This window comes from Triturus cristatus, chromosome 7 (assembly GCF_964204655.1).
Source record: "Triturus cristatus chromosome 7, aTriCri1.1, whole genome shotgun sequence".
Classification (NCBI taxonomy): Eukaryota; Metazoa; Chordata; class Amphibia; order Caudata; family Salamandridae; genus Triturus; species Triturus cristatus.
Window position 1 is genome coordinate 1,176,178,602 of NC_140590.1, and position 19,768 is coordinate 1,176,198,369.

The 19,768-nt window shown below is 47.8% G+C and overlaps 1 protein-coding gene across 1 annotated transcript in view; it reads right to left on the reverse strand.

The window, feature by feature from the left end:
- Nucleotides 1–454: 454 nt before the first annotated feature.
- LOC146811374 (uncharacterized) overlaps nucleotides 455–19,768 on the reverse strand; it is a 56,446-nt gene continuing 37,132 nt past the window's right edge. Inside the window, exon 3 of the mRNA XM_085614506.1 lies at nucleotides 455–1,129. Coding sequence (XP_085470632.1) covers nucleotides 1,020–1,129 — 110 coding nt within the window. The 3' untranslated portion in view covers nucleotides 455–1,019. The remainder of the gene's footprint in view (nucleotides 1,130–19,768) is intronic.

Consider the following 19,768-nt stretch of genomic DNA (forward strand, 5'->3'; position numbering starts at 1 on the left):
AATACATATGTGCTCATAGACAGACCCAAATTTACACCTAAGTAATTCGGGAACCTATAACTGAAAACCTATTCAGACAAAATCAAAAAATCATGAAACTGACCAATGTGTCACAGACTCTCTACTACCAACGAGAACCCCAAAAACAAAGAGGTCTATTCATAAAGGTAAACTTACATGTGAATAAATCTACCTGTATAAGTTTACTCTTACACTTCTAAGAAACGTTACTACTTTGGGTTATTCACCATTTACGAATTATGAGCTTACTCAAAGTTGTAGGCTTGCATGTCCCCGTGGGCTGAAATACATCAAACACAACTGCACAGTTACTACTAGTTAAATGTTAATTGATTATATGTATTTATTTTAAATGTAGAATAAGGCAATAACATTTTACAACATTACTAACTCAATTTTAAATTAAAACTGTAATTCTTTTGAATGCATCACATTTAAAACAAAATTATTTCTATTAAGTTTGATTTTAAAAACTACTCACCCACAGTTAAAAACATATATTTAATATAATCTATTTTAAATTGTTAAAAGTGGTTTATAGAATTAATTAAACGGTAATGTGAATATGTTAATCAATATTAATGTAGCAATAAGTTTTACATGTAAAAAGTTAATAAAAGATTTTAAATTAAAATAATAATTACGTTTTTTTATTTTTTTTATTTTTAGGGACAAGCACCTCAGAGATACAGGCATAGCCATGTACAGATGCAAACAGAGTCACTGCACAATCAACGCATGGCGACAGGCAGTCACTGCAGGGATAAAAGCACAGTCGCTCCAGAAATACAAACACAATAACTGAACATGGGCAATCACTATAGAGAGAGGCATTGAGATATTCTTTGGTACATAAAAATATTTATTCAACTATCTATAAAACAAAAATGTTTAGCAGGCCACATAGACAAGGCCTTCCCAGGGCCTGATGTTAAGATGTTCTTCATCCCAGTACCGCAGCTGCCCTTCTCCCACTCTTCCCTGCACTGTCAGAGAAGCTACAGATTCTCATTGCAGTAATCAGTGTCGCAGCAGAAGCTCCTTTCTTCATATTTCATTCTGATGACCTTGCATTTACCTCGGGTCACACAGCCTCCGTGCAGGTTCCCTGCACATGGGAGAAAAACCAAAGATGGAAAAGAAAATACAAATGTCAGGTATGTTATATATCAGATGGCAAGTTGATATACCCTGGCTACTTCTTCTACTTCTCCCCTGTCCAATCTGTTTGCGATCAACCCTAATCACAACAGCGTAACCCAAGTAAGCCCACGGAAGTTTGGGTAACTAATGCCAACAAAGAATTGTGTTCCTAGAGGAGTCTATGCTATGCTCAAGGAGCCATGTAACAAGTTAATATATATATTTGCATAGCCTCCTCTAAGGATACCGTTTTTTTGTTGTCGTTATATATATATATATATCATGTGATCAAGGCCTCCAGAGGGCTGAAACGCGTAATGGCGGCGGGGCAGGGCACGAAATAAAATAAAATAATATTGCACCAAATCCTGTGTTCGCATCGCCTTTTTTCTACAGAGTGAGCAAGAGGCGATTCACTAATATATATATATATATATATATATATATATATATATATATATATATATAAAAAAGAAGAAGAGCCCACAGCTACGGCAACTTTTCAAGCTGACATTTTAATTATGGCTGAGATCACGTGGCAGCTTAAACAACTCATTTAACCCTTACGCGTTTCGGTGCTGAGCGCCTTGTTCACAGGTGAGTTCAATTAAGTCCCAGTGGTCATGTGGCCATACCTTTAGACCACACTGCCCAAAATGCATCAGTATGTAAATTTTCAAAACCGGCTTCAACATCGTATCATTTCAGCATCAATAGCTTTTGCATTTTGTCAAAGTCCAGCATTTTCCTTATTAAATGCGATGCTTTCAGGCAAACTATATTTAAAAGCACAGTGCACTTCGCTGCCACGTTGTAAATAGGTGCTTGAAAGGAAACACGAAGGCTGCTAGAAGGACGACAAAACATCCCTCTTTCCCTTTCTCTCCAGCTCTCACAAATAGTCACGGAAATCCATGTTTGACAGTTAGGCTGAAAAGCGAGTCATGCCCCCTCCGTTTAAAGCACAAACTTTTCTCCACTTTACCAGGGGCCTCCAACTCTGCAGGGCGGGCTCACGTATAGCAGGAATGGAGAATCCTGCCCATCAAACCATAAGAGAAGAAGAGCCCACAGCTACGGCAACTTTTCAAGCTGACATTTTAATTACGGCTGAGATCACGTGGCAGCTTAAACAACTCATTTAACCCTTACGCGTTTCGGCGCTGAGCGCCTTGTTCACAGGTGAGTTCAATTAAGTCCCAGTGGTCATGTGGTTAAATGAGTTGTTTAAGCTGCCACGTGATCTCAGCCATAATTAAAATGTCAGCTTGAAAAGTTGCCGTAGCTGTGGGCTCTTCTTCTCTTGTGGTTTGATGGGCAGGATTCTCCATTCCTGCTATACGTGAGCCCGCCCTGCAGAGTTGGAGGCCCCTGGTAAAGTGGAGAAAAGTTTGTGCATATATATATATATATATATATATATATAGAGAGAGAGAGAGAGAGAGAGAGAGAGAGATAATCGTCTTTGTTGAAACAATAATTGTACTTTAAAGCAGTAGAAACATATAACTTCCATGTGTATAAATAGTGTATGCCTATACATATGCAGTCTTGTATAGGAAACCGAGTAAACCATGATATGGATTCTCTCAACCACGATCATGTTTGAGGAAGCATGAGTTCGGGAGTCCTTTCAGCACCAACAAGGTTGGGTCACTTGTATAAAACATAAGGCCTCGTTTGAGGGCTTGCCTGCATGATAGAAATGCTGTAGGGCTTAATAGTATGCTCTTTATATGATTTATTGTTGAATAACACTCATTATTTAAGACATTACTATGCTCACTAACTGCATATGCATCTTATTGCATCTAGCAAATAACTTTCAAAAAAGTAAAGCGCACTCCTTGCATATTGGATATCGGTAGTTTTCAGCCATTTTTGTATCAGGCTTGAGGAAGGCCTTTTCAATGTTGCAAACAGGCACATGGCATGGACCTTCAAGTCACATGGAAATAGGTGGCAATCAATGGATGTAATGATCTTCGTGCAGACTCGCAGTTGAGACTATAAAGTATGCCTGGGCGGTAAATTCCGTCCCGCTTGCGGAATTTGGGTAATTTCGCATTCCGCGGAGAACGCAGAATTGCCCAAAATTCTGCGTTCCGCGACTTCGTGAAATTTTTTGCTTGTTCGCGTTCTCAAAATGCGTGTTTGTGAGATATTTCCCCCCATCACGCAAACAGCGTTCGCAAACAGGAAAAAAGCATCGCAAACATGCAATTCCGCGTGTTCGCAGAATTTCTGCGTGCTTACGGAGATTTTTTACCATTTCGCGGAGCTTTGCGTAGTACAACTACGCAAATTCCACCCACCCCAGGGTGTGATATTATCTAGGCCCAAAATACATAAAAGTCTTACACATATGCAAAGGCAGGTCGGTATCAGCCTTGGGTCCCAGACATCTGTTTGCAGGACCATTGTATTAGAAGTAACACATTGCCTGTCTCACAATATTAGTCCTTGGCAGGCCAGTTGCTCTTCTTGCAAGACCTGGTCACACAACACCCTGATGTGGGTCTAGAGGTCAGGGTCAGTGCTAGGTGTGGGCAGCTGCCCAGGCCCCCCTGCCTGCTCACAGTCAAGGAGGCCTCACCCCTGTGTCACCCTCCCTGGGCCTCCGAACCATGGTTAAGCGCTGCGAGGCCCAAAAGAGAGGAGGGCTCTCCTGAGCCCCACAGCCGCTGAGAGAAAGGCCTTCCGCCCATTGCCAGGGCTTGGGCTGAGTTGCTGGCTGGTATTCCATTTCCATTGAGCAACTTTCACTCGTCTCCCTCGAGACATTTTAGCTCACTAAGTTTAGATGTTTTTGTTTTTTATCACCTGCACTTTGACGCTCTCTCTGAAACGCGTCATCTGCATAACAGCGATTCAGTAGCTGGGTACATAAAGTGCCCATAAGTGTTAAGTGCTCCCTAACCATGCATGAATGGAATGCAGGGATATCCTACAGGGCTCACACTCAAAACAAAGAATGGCGTTGCATCGTCGTAGCGTGCTACTCACCGAAAAGTGCTTCAACACCTCATCAGGGGTAGCAAGTACTATATAAATCCAAAGCCTTCCCTCTTCCACCTCTCCACTATCCTTTCAATTAGAAGACCAGACTAACATGTCCATGTCTCAAATTAATTTAATATTTCCCTAGACTAATTCACCTAAAATCCTTTTTGGGTTCCGGAGTAGCATGCTACCCGCCAAAAAGCACTTCAACACCCCATCCCAGGTAGCAAGCGCTATATAAATGCAACCCTTTCCCTCTTCTATCCCTCCACTATCCCTCTCAATCCAAATAACAGACTAACATATCCACCGCTCAAATTAATTTCATATTTCACTATACTAATTCACCATTAATCCTTTTGGGTTGCAGAGTAGTGTGCTACTCACCAAAAAAGCGATTTGACGCGTGTCAGATCTGGGGGTCTCTAGTTGGCAGAGGTAAGTACCTTAGACCAAATAGGGACCCTTACTTCTAGTCAGGGTACAGGGACACACACGGTAGATAACCCCTGCTCACCCTCTAGGTAGCTTGGCTCGAGCAGACAGGCTTATCTCCAAGGCAATGTGTAACGTATTTGCAAGTAACAACCACAATGAACCCCCCGGTACACCACAAATGTAGACCACACAGGTGAGTATATCAAAAATATAACTTTATCTAGTGTAGCAGGAGAAAAGACGATCACTTACAGGGTAATTGCACATAAGCTTAATGGTTGCACTAGGTTACTAGGAAGTTTCTTCTATGTTAAGAACAGTCTCAAGTCTCTACTCGCTATCATAGGGGGTATTACAGCAGGGCTGTAATATCCAGTCAGCTCTTCTCACCGTGTGCGTTATACTGCAGCCTCAGCGTGGGCAGATTCTTCCTTGACAGCCCTGGCCGGTCACGTCCGCCCTTCCGCCCGCTCTCGACAATCCAACGAGCGGCGGGAAGGCAGTGCGGCCCTTCTCTTCTTGGGTTCGCAGGCTGGGGACACGCTGAATGCTCTCGCGGCTCCTTCGGTGAAGACGGGTCACGCAGGTGACTCGGGCACCACTCCGCCGGCTTCTCGGGACGTCCTGATGTCGCTGGCCAATCCCAGCGCGGCTTCAGCGAGGGGGCTCGATCCTCTCAACCAATGAGAGGGCAGTGGCTTCTCAGGATGCTTCGATGACGCTGGCCAATCCCAGCGCGGTGTTAGTGACGGGGCTCAATCCTCTCAACCATGAGAGGACAGCGGGCTCGATCTTCGCCTCGGGAGTGCTGGCAAGATACGGCGAGATTGCGGGGCGATGTGCGGCCCTCTGGCAGTGCAAAACCCTCACGGCAACAGGGATTCTAGCAGCTGCAGGCAACTTCCCTCTCCAGGCCGGGGCAGCACACTCTTGATAGCTTTGTTCAGTTTCTTGGGAACCTTTTAACCCTGCGTTCCGGGACAGGAGGCCAGCTCTTCTCAGGCCCTTGGAGATTCAGTTTCAGACACAGCACACAGCAAAGTCTTGGTAGTACAAGCAGGCAGGGGCACAGCACACAGCAAGCCCTTCTTCTCTCCTTCAGTTGAACAGCAGAACAGGTCAGCCCTTGGAGCACACAGCAAGGCAATCTTCCTTCAGTTCCTCAGCGGTCCTTCTTCTGGCAGAGGTTCCTCTTGATTGTAGAATCTAAAAATCTGTTGTCAGGGGTCCTTTACTTATACCCCTAAAAGTTTTTGAAGTCTTTGTGCAAGTGGGTCCTGAGCCCGATCTGATCCAGTTCTGGGTGTTGCTGGAGCACTTTGTTTTCCTGGCTTCTTCTTTCCTTTCAGAGTGAGGGGCAGAGTCGTCAGCCGCCCAGCAGGAGGTGGAGCCAGCACTGTGGCAGGTAGGCACATCCCTATTCACTCCCAGGTGCTACCTCCTCCCTCCACTCTACTTGCAAATGTCGTCATTCAGCAAAGGGCTGACTCAGCCAACCTCCTGGGGGATCCCCAGCCCCTGTCACTCTCAAACCAGACAGTCAATCCACAAGCATGCCCAGGCACACAGAAGGGTCAGACAAGAGAACAGCTACTCTCTAAAAAGTACTATTCTCCAACTCAGGATTTAAAAACAACCTCTCCTAAAAGATGTGTTATTAAATGCTGAGCTCAGGGATATCAAACACTCATGTCTTATCTTGTTCCTATGAGAAGATAGGCTGATAGCCATTGGCACCAGCCTCCCCCATGTTAGCCTATGGAGCAAGATAACCTTGCAGCAGTGAACACACAAAATGGCCGCTGTTCACTACCAGAGCATGGTACCTGCACTAGTACATGCTCTACCTTTTACATACACTGCACCCTGCCCAGGGTGGTACCTTGGGCCTTCCATAGGGATGACTGATGTGCACAAAAAGGGAAGGGTTAGGCCCGGCCAGTGTGGACACTGGCCAGGAGGACATGGCAGTCCAGGGACTGCAAGCAGGCCTGCGGTGGCAGGCCTGAGACACCATATTAGGTCTACTCATGTGGGTGGCACAACCAGCGCTGCAGACCCACTAGTAGCATCTGTCATCACCAGCCCTGGCACACACAGTGCACTTTACTAGGGACTTCATGGTGATACAAATATGCCAATCAGGTATATCCAATCAATATGATATTTTACACAGGGAGCACTTACACTCTGGCACTGATTAGCAGTGGCAGAGTGTCCAAAGCATCTAAACCAGCAAAAACGAAATCCAGCACAGCATCAAAAATCCAGGTAGCAGAGGCAAAAGATAGGGGAAAAACCCACGCCAAGGATGTCAGGTCTAACACGTGTCCCCTCCAGCTGAAAGTGGGGAGAACTACCCACCCTCTTGGGAGTTCTCATCACTAAGGCGGAAAAACCTGGACAGACCATCAGCATTGGCGTGCTCTGTACCGGGACGGTGTTCCACCGTGAAGTCCATTCCCTGTAGGGAGATGGACCACCTCAACAGTTTTGGATTCTCACCCCTCATCTGCATTAACCATCTGAGGGGCCTGTGGTCGGTCTGAACACGGAAGTGAGTCCCAAACAGGTAGGGCCTCAGCTTCTTCAGGGCCCAGACCACAGCAAATGCTTCCCTTTCAATAGCGCTCCACCTCTGTTCCCTGGGGAGTAGCCTCCTACTAATGAAAGCTACAGGTTGGTCCCCGCCCTCGTCGTCCATCTGTGAGAGTACTGCTCCCACGCCTTGCTCTGAAGCGTCTGTTTGCACTATGAACTCACTGGAAAAGTCAGGTGCCTTAAGCACGGGTGCTGTGCACATTGCAGTTTTCAGGGCATCAAAAGCAGTTTACAGGCCTCGGTCCAATTCACTTTCCTGGGCTGATTTCTAGAGGTTAGTTCTGTCAATGGTGCCGTATCCCTTAATGAACCGTCTGTAATACCCGGTGAGTCCTAGAAAGGCTCTCACCTCTGTCTGGGTCTTGGGGGGTTCCCAAGCCAGAATGGTATCAATCTTCGCCTGTAGGGGCGCCACCTGGCCGCTCCCCACCTGGTGTCCCAAATACACCACGGATCCCTGCCCTATCTGGCACTTGCTGGCCTTGATAGTGAGGCCTGCCTTCTGCAGAGCCTTCAACACTTCACAGAGGTGTTGCAAGTGTTCCTCCCACGTGGAGCTGAACACAGCAATGTCATCCAAGTATGCGGCGCTGAATTGCTCCAGCCCGGTCAGTACCCGGTTGACCAGTCTCTGGAAGGTGGCAGGGGCATTTTTCAATCCAAAGGGCATGACGCGAAACTGGAAATGCCCCTCTGGTGTTGAAAATGCCGACCTCTCCTTTGCCCCCTCAGTTAAGGCAATCTGCCAGTACCCCGAAGTCAAATCAAAGGGGTGCTGAGATACCTGGCAGCTCCCAACCGATCCACGAGCTCATCAGCTCTGGGGATGGGGTGCGCGTCAGTCTTGGTGACCGCATTGAGCCCACGGTAGTCCACGCAAAACCGAAGTTCTGGCGGGTCACCGGGTGTAGCAGCTTTCTTGGGAACTAGGACCACTGGGCTAGCCCAGGGACTGCTGGAGGGCTCAATAACCCCTAACGCCAACATCTTGGAAACTTCTTCCTTGATGCTGGCCCTGACCTTGTCAGCTACTCTGTAAAACTTCTGCTTCATAGGTAGACTATCTCCAGTGTCCACATCATGGACGCACCAATTGGTGACACCTGGAGTCAGGGAGAACAGGGAGGCAAACTGACCCAACACCTGGCGACAGTCTCTCTGCTGTTCTGGGGTCAGGGCGGGCGAGAGGACCACACCATCCACTGACCCGTCTTGCTCCTTGGTTGCCAGGAGGTCAGGGAGAGGATCACTATCCTCTTCCCCACCATCATCTGTAGCCATGAGCATCGTCACTTCAGACCTCTCAAAGTGGGGCTTGAGGCGGTTCACATGCAAGACTTTCAGGGGCTGCCTAGGAGTCTTCATGTTGATCAGGTAGGTCACCTCACTCTTGCGCTCTACCACCTCGTATGGCCCGGTCCACTTGTCACGGAGCGCACAAGGCTCCACCGGCGCCATCACCCACACTTTCTGCCCAGGATGAAATTCTACCAGAGTGGTATTCTGGTCGTACCATTTTTTCATCTCCTCCTGGCTAGCTTCTAGGTTCTCTTGAGCTAGCTTCCTGAAGCGCTGCGTCTGGTTGCGGATGGCCAGCACATAGCTGAATACATCCTGGGGAGTTTTCCCACGGGATTTCTCCCACCCCTCCTTCACCAGAGTGAGAGGTCCTCTAACAGGGTGGCCATAGAGCAGTTCAAAGGGGCTGAACCCTAAGGACTTCTGCGGCACCTCCCTGTAGGCAAACAACAGGCATGGTAACAAGACGTCCCACTTCCGTCTCATGGGCTCCGCTAGGCCCATAATCATACCTTTCAGGGTGCGGTTGAACCTTTCAACCAACCCATTTCCTTGAGGGTGGTAAGGAGTGGTGAACTTATAAGTTACCCCACACTGCTCCCACAGAGACTTCATGTACCTAGAGATGAAGTTGGTACCCCGGTCGGAGACCACCTCTCTGGGGAACCCCACACGGGAAAAGATCCCCATCAATGCACGGCCCACCACAGGGGCTGTGATTGTCCTGAGAGGGACTGCTTCCGGGTACCGGGTGGCGTGGTCCACCAAGACCAGGATGAACCTGTTGCCTAAGGCAGTCTTGGGGTCCAGGGGCCCTACGATATCAATGCCCACCCGCTCAAAAGGGGTGCTCACCACAGGAAAAGGTTGGAGGGGAGCCACGCACTTTCCTCCGCTCTTACCACTGGCTTGGCATGTTTGGCAAGACTTACAAAAGGTACTGACGTGCTTCTTCATCTGGGGCCAGTAGAAGTGGGTGACAAGCCTGTGATAGGTCTTGTCTTGCCCCAGATGTCCTGCGAGAGGCACGTCATGAGCCAGGCCCAGTAAGAAGTTCCTGAAGCGCTCGGGTACCACCAGCACACGGGCTGCACCGGGCTCAGCAAACTTAGGCTCACTATAAAGTAAGTCATCCTCCCAGTAGATCAAATGTTCCTTGGACCCTAGGCCTGCTGCTTGGTCTGCAGCCTGTTGCCGCACACCAATGAGAGAAGGGCACTCCCTCTGAGCCTGGCAGAATTCCTCCCTGGAGGGACCACCCTCTTGCTGCCAATGGGTCAGCTCAGGCAATTCCCCCAGTTCGGCCACCTGTTCCCCTGTAGGTTCCAGGGCATCCCCCTCAGGTTCTGCTTCCTCCTGGACCGTGGGAACAGTGGGGGCCGGTTTCCCGCGCCCTCTGCCCCTTCCTCTCCTGACAGGTTCCTGGGCCATTGTTCCAGGCTCCGGTTCTACTAATCCACCCTCACTGGCTGTCATGGCACGTGTGGATACACAGATCCACGCTGGCAGTCCTAACATTTCCAAGTGAGTTCTGTGCTCTACGTCCTTCCATGGAGAACTCTCCAGGTCGTTACCCAACAGACAATCTACCGGCAAGGCATCACTGCCACAGACTTCCAAGGTACCAGAGACTCCCCCCCATGTAAAGGGAACACGCGCCATCTTGCAGAGGTGCACTGAAGTGTCAGTTGCCACTACTGGGCGGAGCACATTGGGAATGACTTGCTCTTCAGACACCCACTGACACCTGACAGATGTCACACTAGCCCCGGTGTCTCTCAGAGCCTCTATCTCCCTCCCATTGATGGTCACCTTCTGCCCGTATTTTTTAGTGTTAGCGGGTATCAAGGTATCCTGGACCATCTCTTGGTCTCCTAAAGAGACAAGGGTCATCATAGCTAATCCCTCCTCCCCACTGGAAATCAAATCCCCTCCCAAAGCTACACTAGCTAACCCTGGGACTGGAGCAGCAGCTGGTGCTGGGGGTTTCTTGGGACATTTAGGGGCTATGTGGCCCACTTCCCTACAAGCATAGCAAGTAGGCGGAGGTCTGTTGTCCTGTCTGCCCTTATGGGGCCAAGACTTCTTAGGCTTGGGGGCTTGGGACTCTTTTTCCTGGGAACTCTTTTGGGGCCCTTTAGAGAACTCCTTACTGTTACCCTTGTCCTCCCACCCTGTCTGCTGGGGACCCTGTCCACCCTTGGCTGGGATACTTACCACCCCTTTGTTGACCCTGGTGCTAGTCCAGCGGTCTGCCTCTTTAGCAAGCTCACTGGGATCAGTTAACTTGCTGTCTAAAATATGCTGGCGCAGCTCTGGAACACATAGACTACTCAAGTGCTCCCAACTAATCAAGTGACACAACCCCACATAATCAGTAACTTTGCTGCCCTTTATCCAACCTTCCAGTGCACGCGTGTACATACTCACACACTCCACCCAGGTACTTGAATCAAGCTTCTTGAAGTTCCTAAACTTCTGGCGGTACTGTTCTGGTGTAAGCCCATACCTGAGGCATAAGGCCTCCTTCATAGTGGGGTAGGTTAAGGTACCTGCTGCTTCTAAGGGTGCTAAGACATCCCTCCCAGAGGCCTCAAAATGCTTCCATAAACCTGCCCCCCAACTCTTTTCAGGCACTTCATTCATCTTCAAGGCAAGCTCATAGGATCTAAACCATGCATAGATATCCTCACCCCTCTGGTAATTCTGCACCAAATCTTTCGGTATGTATACTTTACCCGCCTGTACTGGTTGTGCGCTGCCACCATTCGGACTGGACTCCACCTGTTTAGCTTTAATGTCCAGCTCCCTCATGCTCAACTCATGAGCCAACTGGAGTTTTCTCTCTTCCAAAGCGAGAGCATTCCTCCTCTCTTCCGCCTTCTTCTCACTGTCAAGGTGCAATTTTCTTTCCTCTGCTTGAGCTTTGAGCTTAAAAAGTTCAATCTCATGGGTCCTAATCCTCTGATTCTCCTCCAGCTCCTCTGGAGAGAGGCCCCGACTGGAAGGGGTGCTGCCAGCCCTAGATGCTGGTCTATTCACTGGCAAATCGCTGGATCCAAATCCATGCTCCTGTGCACCGTCCTCTCCAGTCAAATCCTCTGGCGTAACATGGTTGGCCTCCCACCAGGCCCTCAGAGCTTTCTGTAGCTCCTCCTTGTTAGCTCTGCCCTTCACTGGGCATCCTAGCTGCTTGCAGAATTGCTTCCGCTGCTCTTTTTTGTATGTGAGCAACTCCTTTACTTCAAATTGCAATTCCATCTCCTCGCCTACTCCATTCAGAGACATGATGCTTTGTGCAATATGTAACTGCTAACTGGACTAGTGATGTACAGAGAATCACTGCAGGTCAAGTGCAAATACTGGTTCTAATCCGCACCGCTGACCACCAATGTTAGATCTGGGGGTCTCTAGTTGGCAGAGGTAAGTACCTTAGACCAAATAGGGACCGGTACTTCTAGCCAGGGTACAGGGACACACACGGTAGATAACCCCTGCTCACCCTCTAGGTAGCTTGGCTCGAGCAGACAGGCTTATCTCCAAGGCAATGTGTAACATATTTGCAAGTAACAACCACAATGACCCCCCCGGTACACCACAAATGTAGACCACACAGGTGAGTATACCAAAAATATAACTTTATCTAGTGTAGCAGGAGAAAAGACGATCACTTACAGGGTAATTGCACATAAGCTTAATGGTTGCACTAGGTTACTAGGAAGTTTCTTCTATGTTAAGAACAGTCTCAAGTCTCTACTCGCTATCATAGGGGGTATTACAGCAGGGCTGTAATATCCAGTCAGCTCTTCTCACCGTGCGCGTTATGCTGCAGCCTCAGCGTGGGCAGATTCTTCCTTGACAGCCCTGGCCGGTCACGTCCGCCCTTCCGCCCGCTCTCGACAATCCAACGAGCGGCGGGAAAGCAGTGCGGCCCTTCTCTTCTTGGGTTCGCAGGCTGGGGACACGCTGAATGCTCTCGCGGCTCCTTGGCTTCTCGGGACGTCCTGATGTCGCTGGCCAATCCCAGCGCGGCTTCAGCGAGGGGGCTCGATCCTCTCAACCAATGAGAGGGCAGCGGCTTCTCAGGATGCTTCGATGACGCTGGCCAATCCCAGCGCGGCGTTAGTGAGGGGGCTCGATCCTCTCAACCAATGAGAGGACAGCGGGCTCGATCTTCGCCTCGGGAGCGCTGGCAAGATACGGCGAGATTGCGGGGCGATGTGCGGCCCTCTGGCAGTGCAAAACCCTCACGGCAACAGGGATTCTAGCAGCTGCAGGCAACTTCCCGCTCCAGACCGGGGCAGCACACTCTTGATAGCTTAGTTCAGTTTCTTGGGAACCTTTTAACCCTGGGTTCCAGGACAGGAGGCCAGCTCTTCTCAGGCCCTTGGAGATTCAGTTTCAGACACAGCACACAGCAAAGTCTTGGTAGTACAAGCAGGCAGGGGCACAGCACACAGCAAGCCCTTCTTCTCTCCTTTAGTTGAACAGCAGAACAGGTCAGCCCTTGGAGCACACAGCAAGGCAATCTTCCTTCAGTTCCTCAGCGGTCCTTCTTCTGGCAGAGGTTCCTCTTGATTGTAGAATCTAAAAATCTGTTGTCAGGGGTTCTTTACTTATACCCCTAAAAGTCTTTGAAGTCTTTGTGCAAGTGGGTCCTGAGCCCGGTCTGATCCAGTTCTGGGTGTTGCTGGAGCACTTTGTTTTCCTGGCTTCTTCTTTCCTTTCAGAGTGAGGGGCAGAGTCATCAGCCGCCCAGCAGGAGGTGGAGCCAGCACTGTGGCAGGCAGGCACATCCCTATTCACTCCCAGGTGCTACCTCCTCCCTCCACTCTACTTGCAAATGTCGTCATTCAGCAAAGGGCTGACTCAGCCAACCTCCTGGGGGATCCCCAGCCCCTGTCACTCTCAAACCAGACAGTCAATCCACAAGCATGCCCAGGCACACAGAAGGGTCAGACAAGAGAACAGCTACTCTCTAAAAAGTACTATTCTCCAACTCAGGATTTAAAAACAACCTCTCCTAAAAGATGTGTTATTAAATGCTGAGCTCAGGGATATCAAACACTCATGTCTTATCTTGTTCCTATGAGAAGATAGGCTGATAGCCATTGGCACCAGCCTCCCCCATGTTAGCCTGTGGAGCAAGATAACCTTGCAGCAGTGAACACACAAAATGGCCGCTGTTCACTACCAGAGCATGGTACCTGCACTAGTACATGCTCTACCTTTTACATACACTGCACCCTGCCCAGGGGGGTACCTTGGGCCTTCCATAGGGATGACTGATGTGCACAAAAAGGGAAGGGTTAGGCCCAGCCAGTGTGGACACTGGCCAGGAGGACATGGCAGTCCAGGGACTGCAAGCAGGCCTGCGGTGGCAGGCCTGAGACACCATTTTAGGGCTACTCATGTGGGTGGCGCAACCAGCGCTGCAGACCCACTAGTAGCATCTGTCATCACCAGCCCTGGCACACACAGTGCACTTTACTAGGGACTTCATGGTGATACAAATATGCCAATCAGGTATATCCAATCAATATGATATTTTACACAGGGAGCACTTACACTCTGGCACTGATTAGCAGTGGCAGAGTGTCCAAAGCATCTAAACCAGCAAAAACGAAATCCAGCACAGCATCAAAAATCCAGGTAGCAGAGGCAAAAGATAGGGGAAAAAACCACGCCAAGGATGTCAGGTCTAACAACGCGTCAGGGGGTAAGCGTTATATAGAAGCAATTACAATACAATACAATGGGCACTGCCTACCAAGGATGAAGGGAAAGGGAAAAGAGAAGAGCAGAGCCAAGTGAGTTGGTTATGAAATGGGTAATACAAATGGTAAAAGGTGCGAGGAGGGGAGAGATGATGGGTGATAGCACATGTGGAAAAGATAAATAGGCAGAATCTGCAAGCAAGAGTAAGTGGCTGGAGGAAAGGGAGGCGAAGGAAGAGAAAGAGGTGGATGAAGCAGGCAGAATCAGTGAGAGAAGGGAAGAGGCTGGGAGAGAGCAACACTATAGAAAGGATGTCATGGGCCCTGGTGCAAGGAAGGAAATGGCCTGTTTGACTGTCTTTGGGGTTGTAAAATACAGCAATTATCAGTGCTCTGGGGGCCCCTTAGGGCTCTGGACCCCAGTGCCACTGCACTTATTGCACCAAATAGTAGCTACGTCCCTGGAAGAGAGTTGAGATGAAGGGCACAGCATGCAAAAGAGGGGGTGTACGAGGGGCAGAATCTGCTAAAACAATTAGGTGGCTCATCTTCAAGATGAAAAAAGAGATCTGGAGTTCTTTATTGTAAATATTTACACACCAAATAACAAAGCTACTGATTTTTGGGGAGATCTAGACAAACAACTCTTGGACCTTCAGGACAACGTAGGCGTCATCTTGGGCAGTGACTTTAACCTACCTATATACGGCAACCTAGACAGAATATCAACTCACATATTTATAGGTGATAAAGCACACAAAAAAATGAGAATATGCTGTGATATTAATAGTCTAGTAGACGTCTGGCATGTTCATATCCCCACCGGGAGTGACTAAACCTTTCGTCTCAGGCCTCACCACTCACAAATAGACTACACGATGGAAAGCAACTTTCAGCTCCACCTCTCCCAATCCCCGAAAATCAAACCAAGAGTGATTTCTGATCATGCGTGTGTTTCATGCCAACTAACACACCATGACTCTACCCCACCGCCTCGGCAATGGCGCTTGAATGACGATCTCCTAGACAACTCCAACAATAAGAAGGCGATCAAGACTTCCATTGTAAACTTTCTCAAAGAAAATCTTCCGAATGGCACCTCCGCTACAATCCAGTGGGATGCCATCAAAGCCACGCTAAGTGGGACACTGATCGATATTGCATCTCTCAAGAATAAAGCCATTTCCAATTGAATTAGACTTGTATATTCAAACGCTAAGTACCCAACTTAGACAATCTAAAGGCTTATCACTCCTACCCAAACTGTGTACAGTATGAATGTAACCAAATCCTTAGCCAGACAGCCCAGAAATGGATGGATGTGGCCAAGGTGGGCAGACTTTGTAATAACAACAAAGCTGAAAAATGACTTGCAAGCCATCTAAAATATACAAATCACAAATTCCTTATATCAGCCATAAAAACCCAGAAGGAGTGGTCACCACGTCCACAACAGGAATACTCGACTCCTTAAATAGATTCTACACGGAACTCTATAACCACAATGCTCCCACCTCCCTTGCCTAAATCAATGATTACCTTGACTCCTGTAACCGCCCCAAAATATCACTGCAAGAATCCCTTGCTATTAATAAACCTATCACAGATGAGGAAATCATCTCAGCTATACGTTACCTCAAAACTGGGAAGGCCCTAGGCCTATTTGGCTATTCAGCAAAATTCTATAAAACATTTGCCAACATAGTGTCATGTTCCCTACAAGCAGATTTCCACCAGTATGCCTTGACGGGCATTATCACAGGATCGGCCACTGAATATTATCATTCTGATACCTAAGGAGGGGAAAGACCATTTCAACGTCAGAAATTACAGACCGATCTCCCTTATTAAGATTGACTGCAAGATCTACACAAAGATTGCTAGGCTCTACCTAATGTTGGCTTCTACCAAATTCTACGACTAAAAAGTGTACTCAGTAAATTAAAATCCTCTCATGAACCAGACCTCCCTGGTCTGTTAGGCACCCTTAAAAGAGGAGGACATACCGCCTTTCATCTGTATAAACATCTCAACAAGCACAATGGAGAGGCTCTGAGGGCATTTATCAGTAAATGGGAACCCCATACACAATCGATAGATGCTCCATACATTAGCGAAACAACATGGCAAGAGACTTGTTATGTTATGATTGTACAATTTGCAAAGTGCACGTATACCCTAGGGTGTCTTGGATATCTCCCTTTGATGCCAAAATCACCCCTGCTCTTTCAATATCTAAATTCTGCTCCAGCCACAAATTGTACTGGACTCCAGCCAGACTACACAAATTAGGATTGAGGGACTCGATCACATGCTGACGAAGTGGGGAGGGTCCAGGGGACCTCCAACATATGTTTTTTAAATGAAAGATGACATCCCACTGCTGCATCAGATCACAGGAGTTTCACTTGAGGTTGACTTCTTAACAACTGTCTTAGGAACTTGACTCTCACACCTCCTCACTAGTTGACCTGCTCCTCTCTTTAGGCACCAAAACAATTCTCTCTGACTGGAAATCCACATCCCCCAGCGCCTTTGACAAATGATGGAACTTACTATGCTCAACTAGAAGTGCTGATAACACTTTACACTCTAAGCTTCAGTGCTTCTTGGGCCCCCAACGGCTTTGGGATGATTTCGATAAATACTTAAAGGAAAACAAACCGCCATAAAGATCTTTTGCGTCTTCCCCTGATCGGGGTATTGCCCAGAACTTATATTACAGCTAGCTCACCACTGCCCAGTGTAGCCGCCCTCTCCTTGCCCCCTTTCTCTACTCCTTCCTCCTCTCTTCTCCCCTACCCTCTTATGAGTCAGCAGACTCTCTCTACGGTACTCTCTGATCAGGCAAACTGAGGGCCACATTATCAAGGAACAGTGATAACATTATCGCCGCTTTAGTGGCAGGAAACTGCCGCTAAAGCGGCGATAATGGGCTTGATAATATGACCTTGTGAATTCCAATAGAAGCCCATGTTCACACCAGAACCTGGGCTTCTATGGGAATTCACAAGGGCATATTATCAAGCCCATTATCGCCGCTTTAGCGGCAGTTTCCTGCCGCTAAAGCGGCGATAATGTTATCGCCGTTCCTTGATAATATGGCCCTGAATTGGTAATAATTAGAGCTGTCAATCGATGGACATAACTACTGCCATGCCTGTTCGGTAATAAGAGACGTTTCGCAGCTACTCGTTAGGCTGTGACATGCCGGTGATTGCTTGCATTTCATCTCCAGCTATATCACAAAATTGATGTCATTGTCATCCTCTTCCCTCTGACAACTGCTGTGTACTGCTTATCTTTGTATTGTTTCTTTACTTTTTTTTTTTCTTTTTGTATAAAATAAAAAATATCTAAACAAAAAAATGGCCAGTGGGTTTTTGGGCAGAAACAGAGAAATGTCAGGCTCATCCTGTTAGGTAGTAGCCTTGCACTTACTTTGTATCAGACGTAATGGCCTGCAGGTCAAAATGGGCATTTTGGGAGCAACCTTTACATAGGTTTATGAAAGCCGGTCTGTCTCTGCTTGATTGATCGGGGAAAGTCGGATGAAGGTAGCTGAGAGCCCTGCTGGAACCTAGGAATGGGTGGACCCTGTAAACTCCCTCCTCAGCCTCAAATATCTAAGCCTTTGACGGTGTCTGGAACCAGCCAGATCCCCTCAAGCTGAGCCATGCAAGTCGTTCTTTTGCTCAGATGGAATGAAAGATCAGAGAAAGGGAGAGGCAGCAGCCAGCTGCCATTCTAGAGATAAAGTAACACATTTCTCTATTTGCCAGGCTGCCTCTCTCTGCATTACTGTTGTGAGGGAGCTGAAGCGTTAGAAGCAGATGGGCCTGTGTGAATGCATGTAAATGGTATTTCTATAGCGTGAACCTAGCCAAAAGGCAGCATAGCTGTACCATATGTGTGTACATGTGTCTGTGTATCCAAACCGTATTCTTCAATGTCATCGGCGAGCCTTGACTCGATCAGACACATGCAAAGAGCACTGAGTATAAATTGCAACAAGATATAAACAATTTTAAGGACTCCTCGCACATCTTTTTATAATTACACAAGATGCGTTCTAGTGAAGATGCCTTCGATGCAATGCACCCTAAACTTTCACAGAACAGTCGACCATTAGGCCATTGGGTTGGCCTCCATAGTCGAGGCATGCCTGTACAAAGGGAGAGAGAGGGTGCAGAAGTGTTGAAAGGAGTGTTCTAAAAAAACATACGTCCTGATTATGTTATGTTCTGTTAACCCATCTTATATAGCGCGCAGCTGCCTCAGCAAAGAGGTGTCCTGGCACTGCCAGCAGTGTGACAACGGAGCTAGAGCCCAAGCCTGCGGGAAGAGATATGTTTTAACTGCCTTCCGAAAAGCCAGATAGAGTTTAGCTGCTAGGTTGCGGAAGGAACGTCCCCCGGGACGCAGCCCTTTTTACCCGGGGAACAGTGACCAAGTATTGCCCCATCGAGCGCAGTTGGCACGTAGGAACGTAGGGCATCAACAAATTGGCCAGAATACCAGGAGAGGAGAGTTTCAGAATTTTCAAGGCCACGCAGAGGGCCTTAAATTCAATTTGCTTAGCCACTGGCAGCCAATGCAACCAACGAATGGCGCCAGCTGTCGGGCAGCTTCTAGAGAGCCCAAGCAGGGTTCCAGCTGCCGCGTTTTGGACCCTTTGCAGTAGCTTGACCTCAGCCTTGTTTGCCCCCAGGTAGAGCAAACTGGCGTAGTCCAACCTTGACAAAATAGACGCCTGGACTATGATTTGCCGGATGGATGTGTCGAAGTGCTGGAGCTAGGTTTTCCCTAAGAATCGTATACCTCCTCCATATTATCATTTTAGAATTAAAATGAATAACTGACTAACATTAATAGTATTAATGGTTTGCTGTGTTTAATTAATCAACATTACTAATAGAAAATACACGTGGGAATCGCATTTGCATGGCCTGGTTGATACGTAAACTAATTTCGTACGCATATTAATGTCAGATATTTAGAATTTGTATATTATATGTTGCTTATGTGATGTGATTTGTGAATCGAGCTTTAAATTGTGAGTATAAACCGCAATGCGTGTTGCTTTTGCTAGATAAATACACACACATAGAGGGTTTAGTGAGGGAATAACATTTTAATAGTCATTTCCATGTATTAATTACTTTTTGTGTCTCTTTGCTTAAGTTGACCTTTCTGAAGTGGCCACAAAATAGCTGCCATCCCTATTTTGACGGACAGACGAGATACAGAAGTCACTGAGTGAAGTGCGCCTGCGCTAAAAGATGAGCATCAATAACCTCGTCCTGACCCCAGGCAGACTGTACTTGTGAAGGACGCACCGGGAGGAGTGCCAAGCCTCAAACAATGAACTTCCTTAAACTATGAACTGTTATAATTGATGACACTATGGACACAAATCCGCATGGGAATCAACATGCCCTGAATGGACTAGAAACTGTTACAATTTTATTAATAAATTGAGAACTGCATCTAATGCAACATCAAATGTATGGGAATCAGGAAGAATGATCCTGGTTCAACCAATC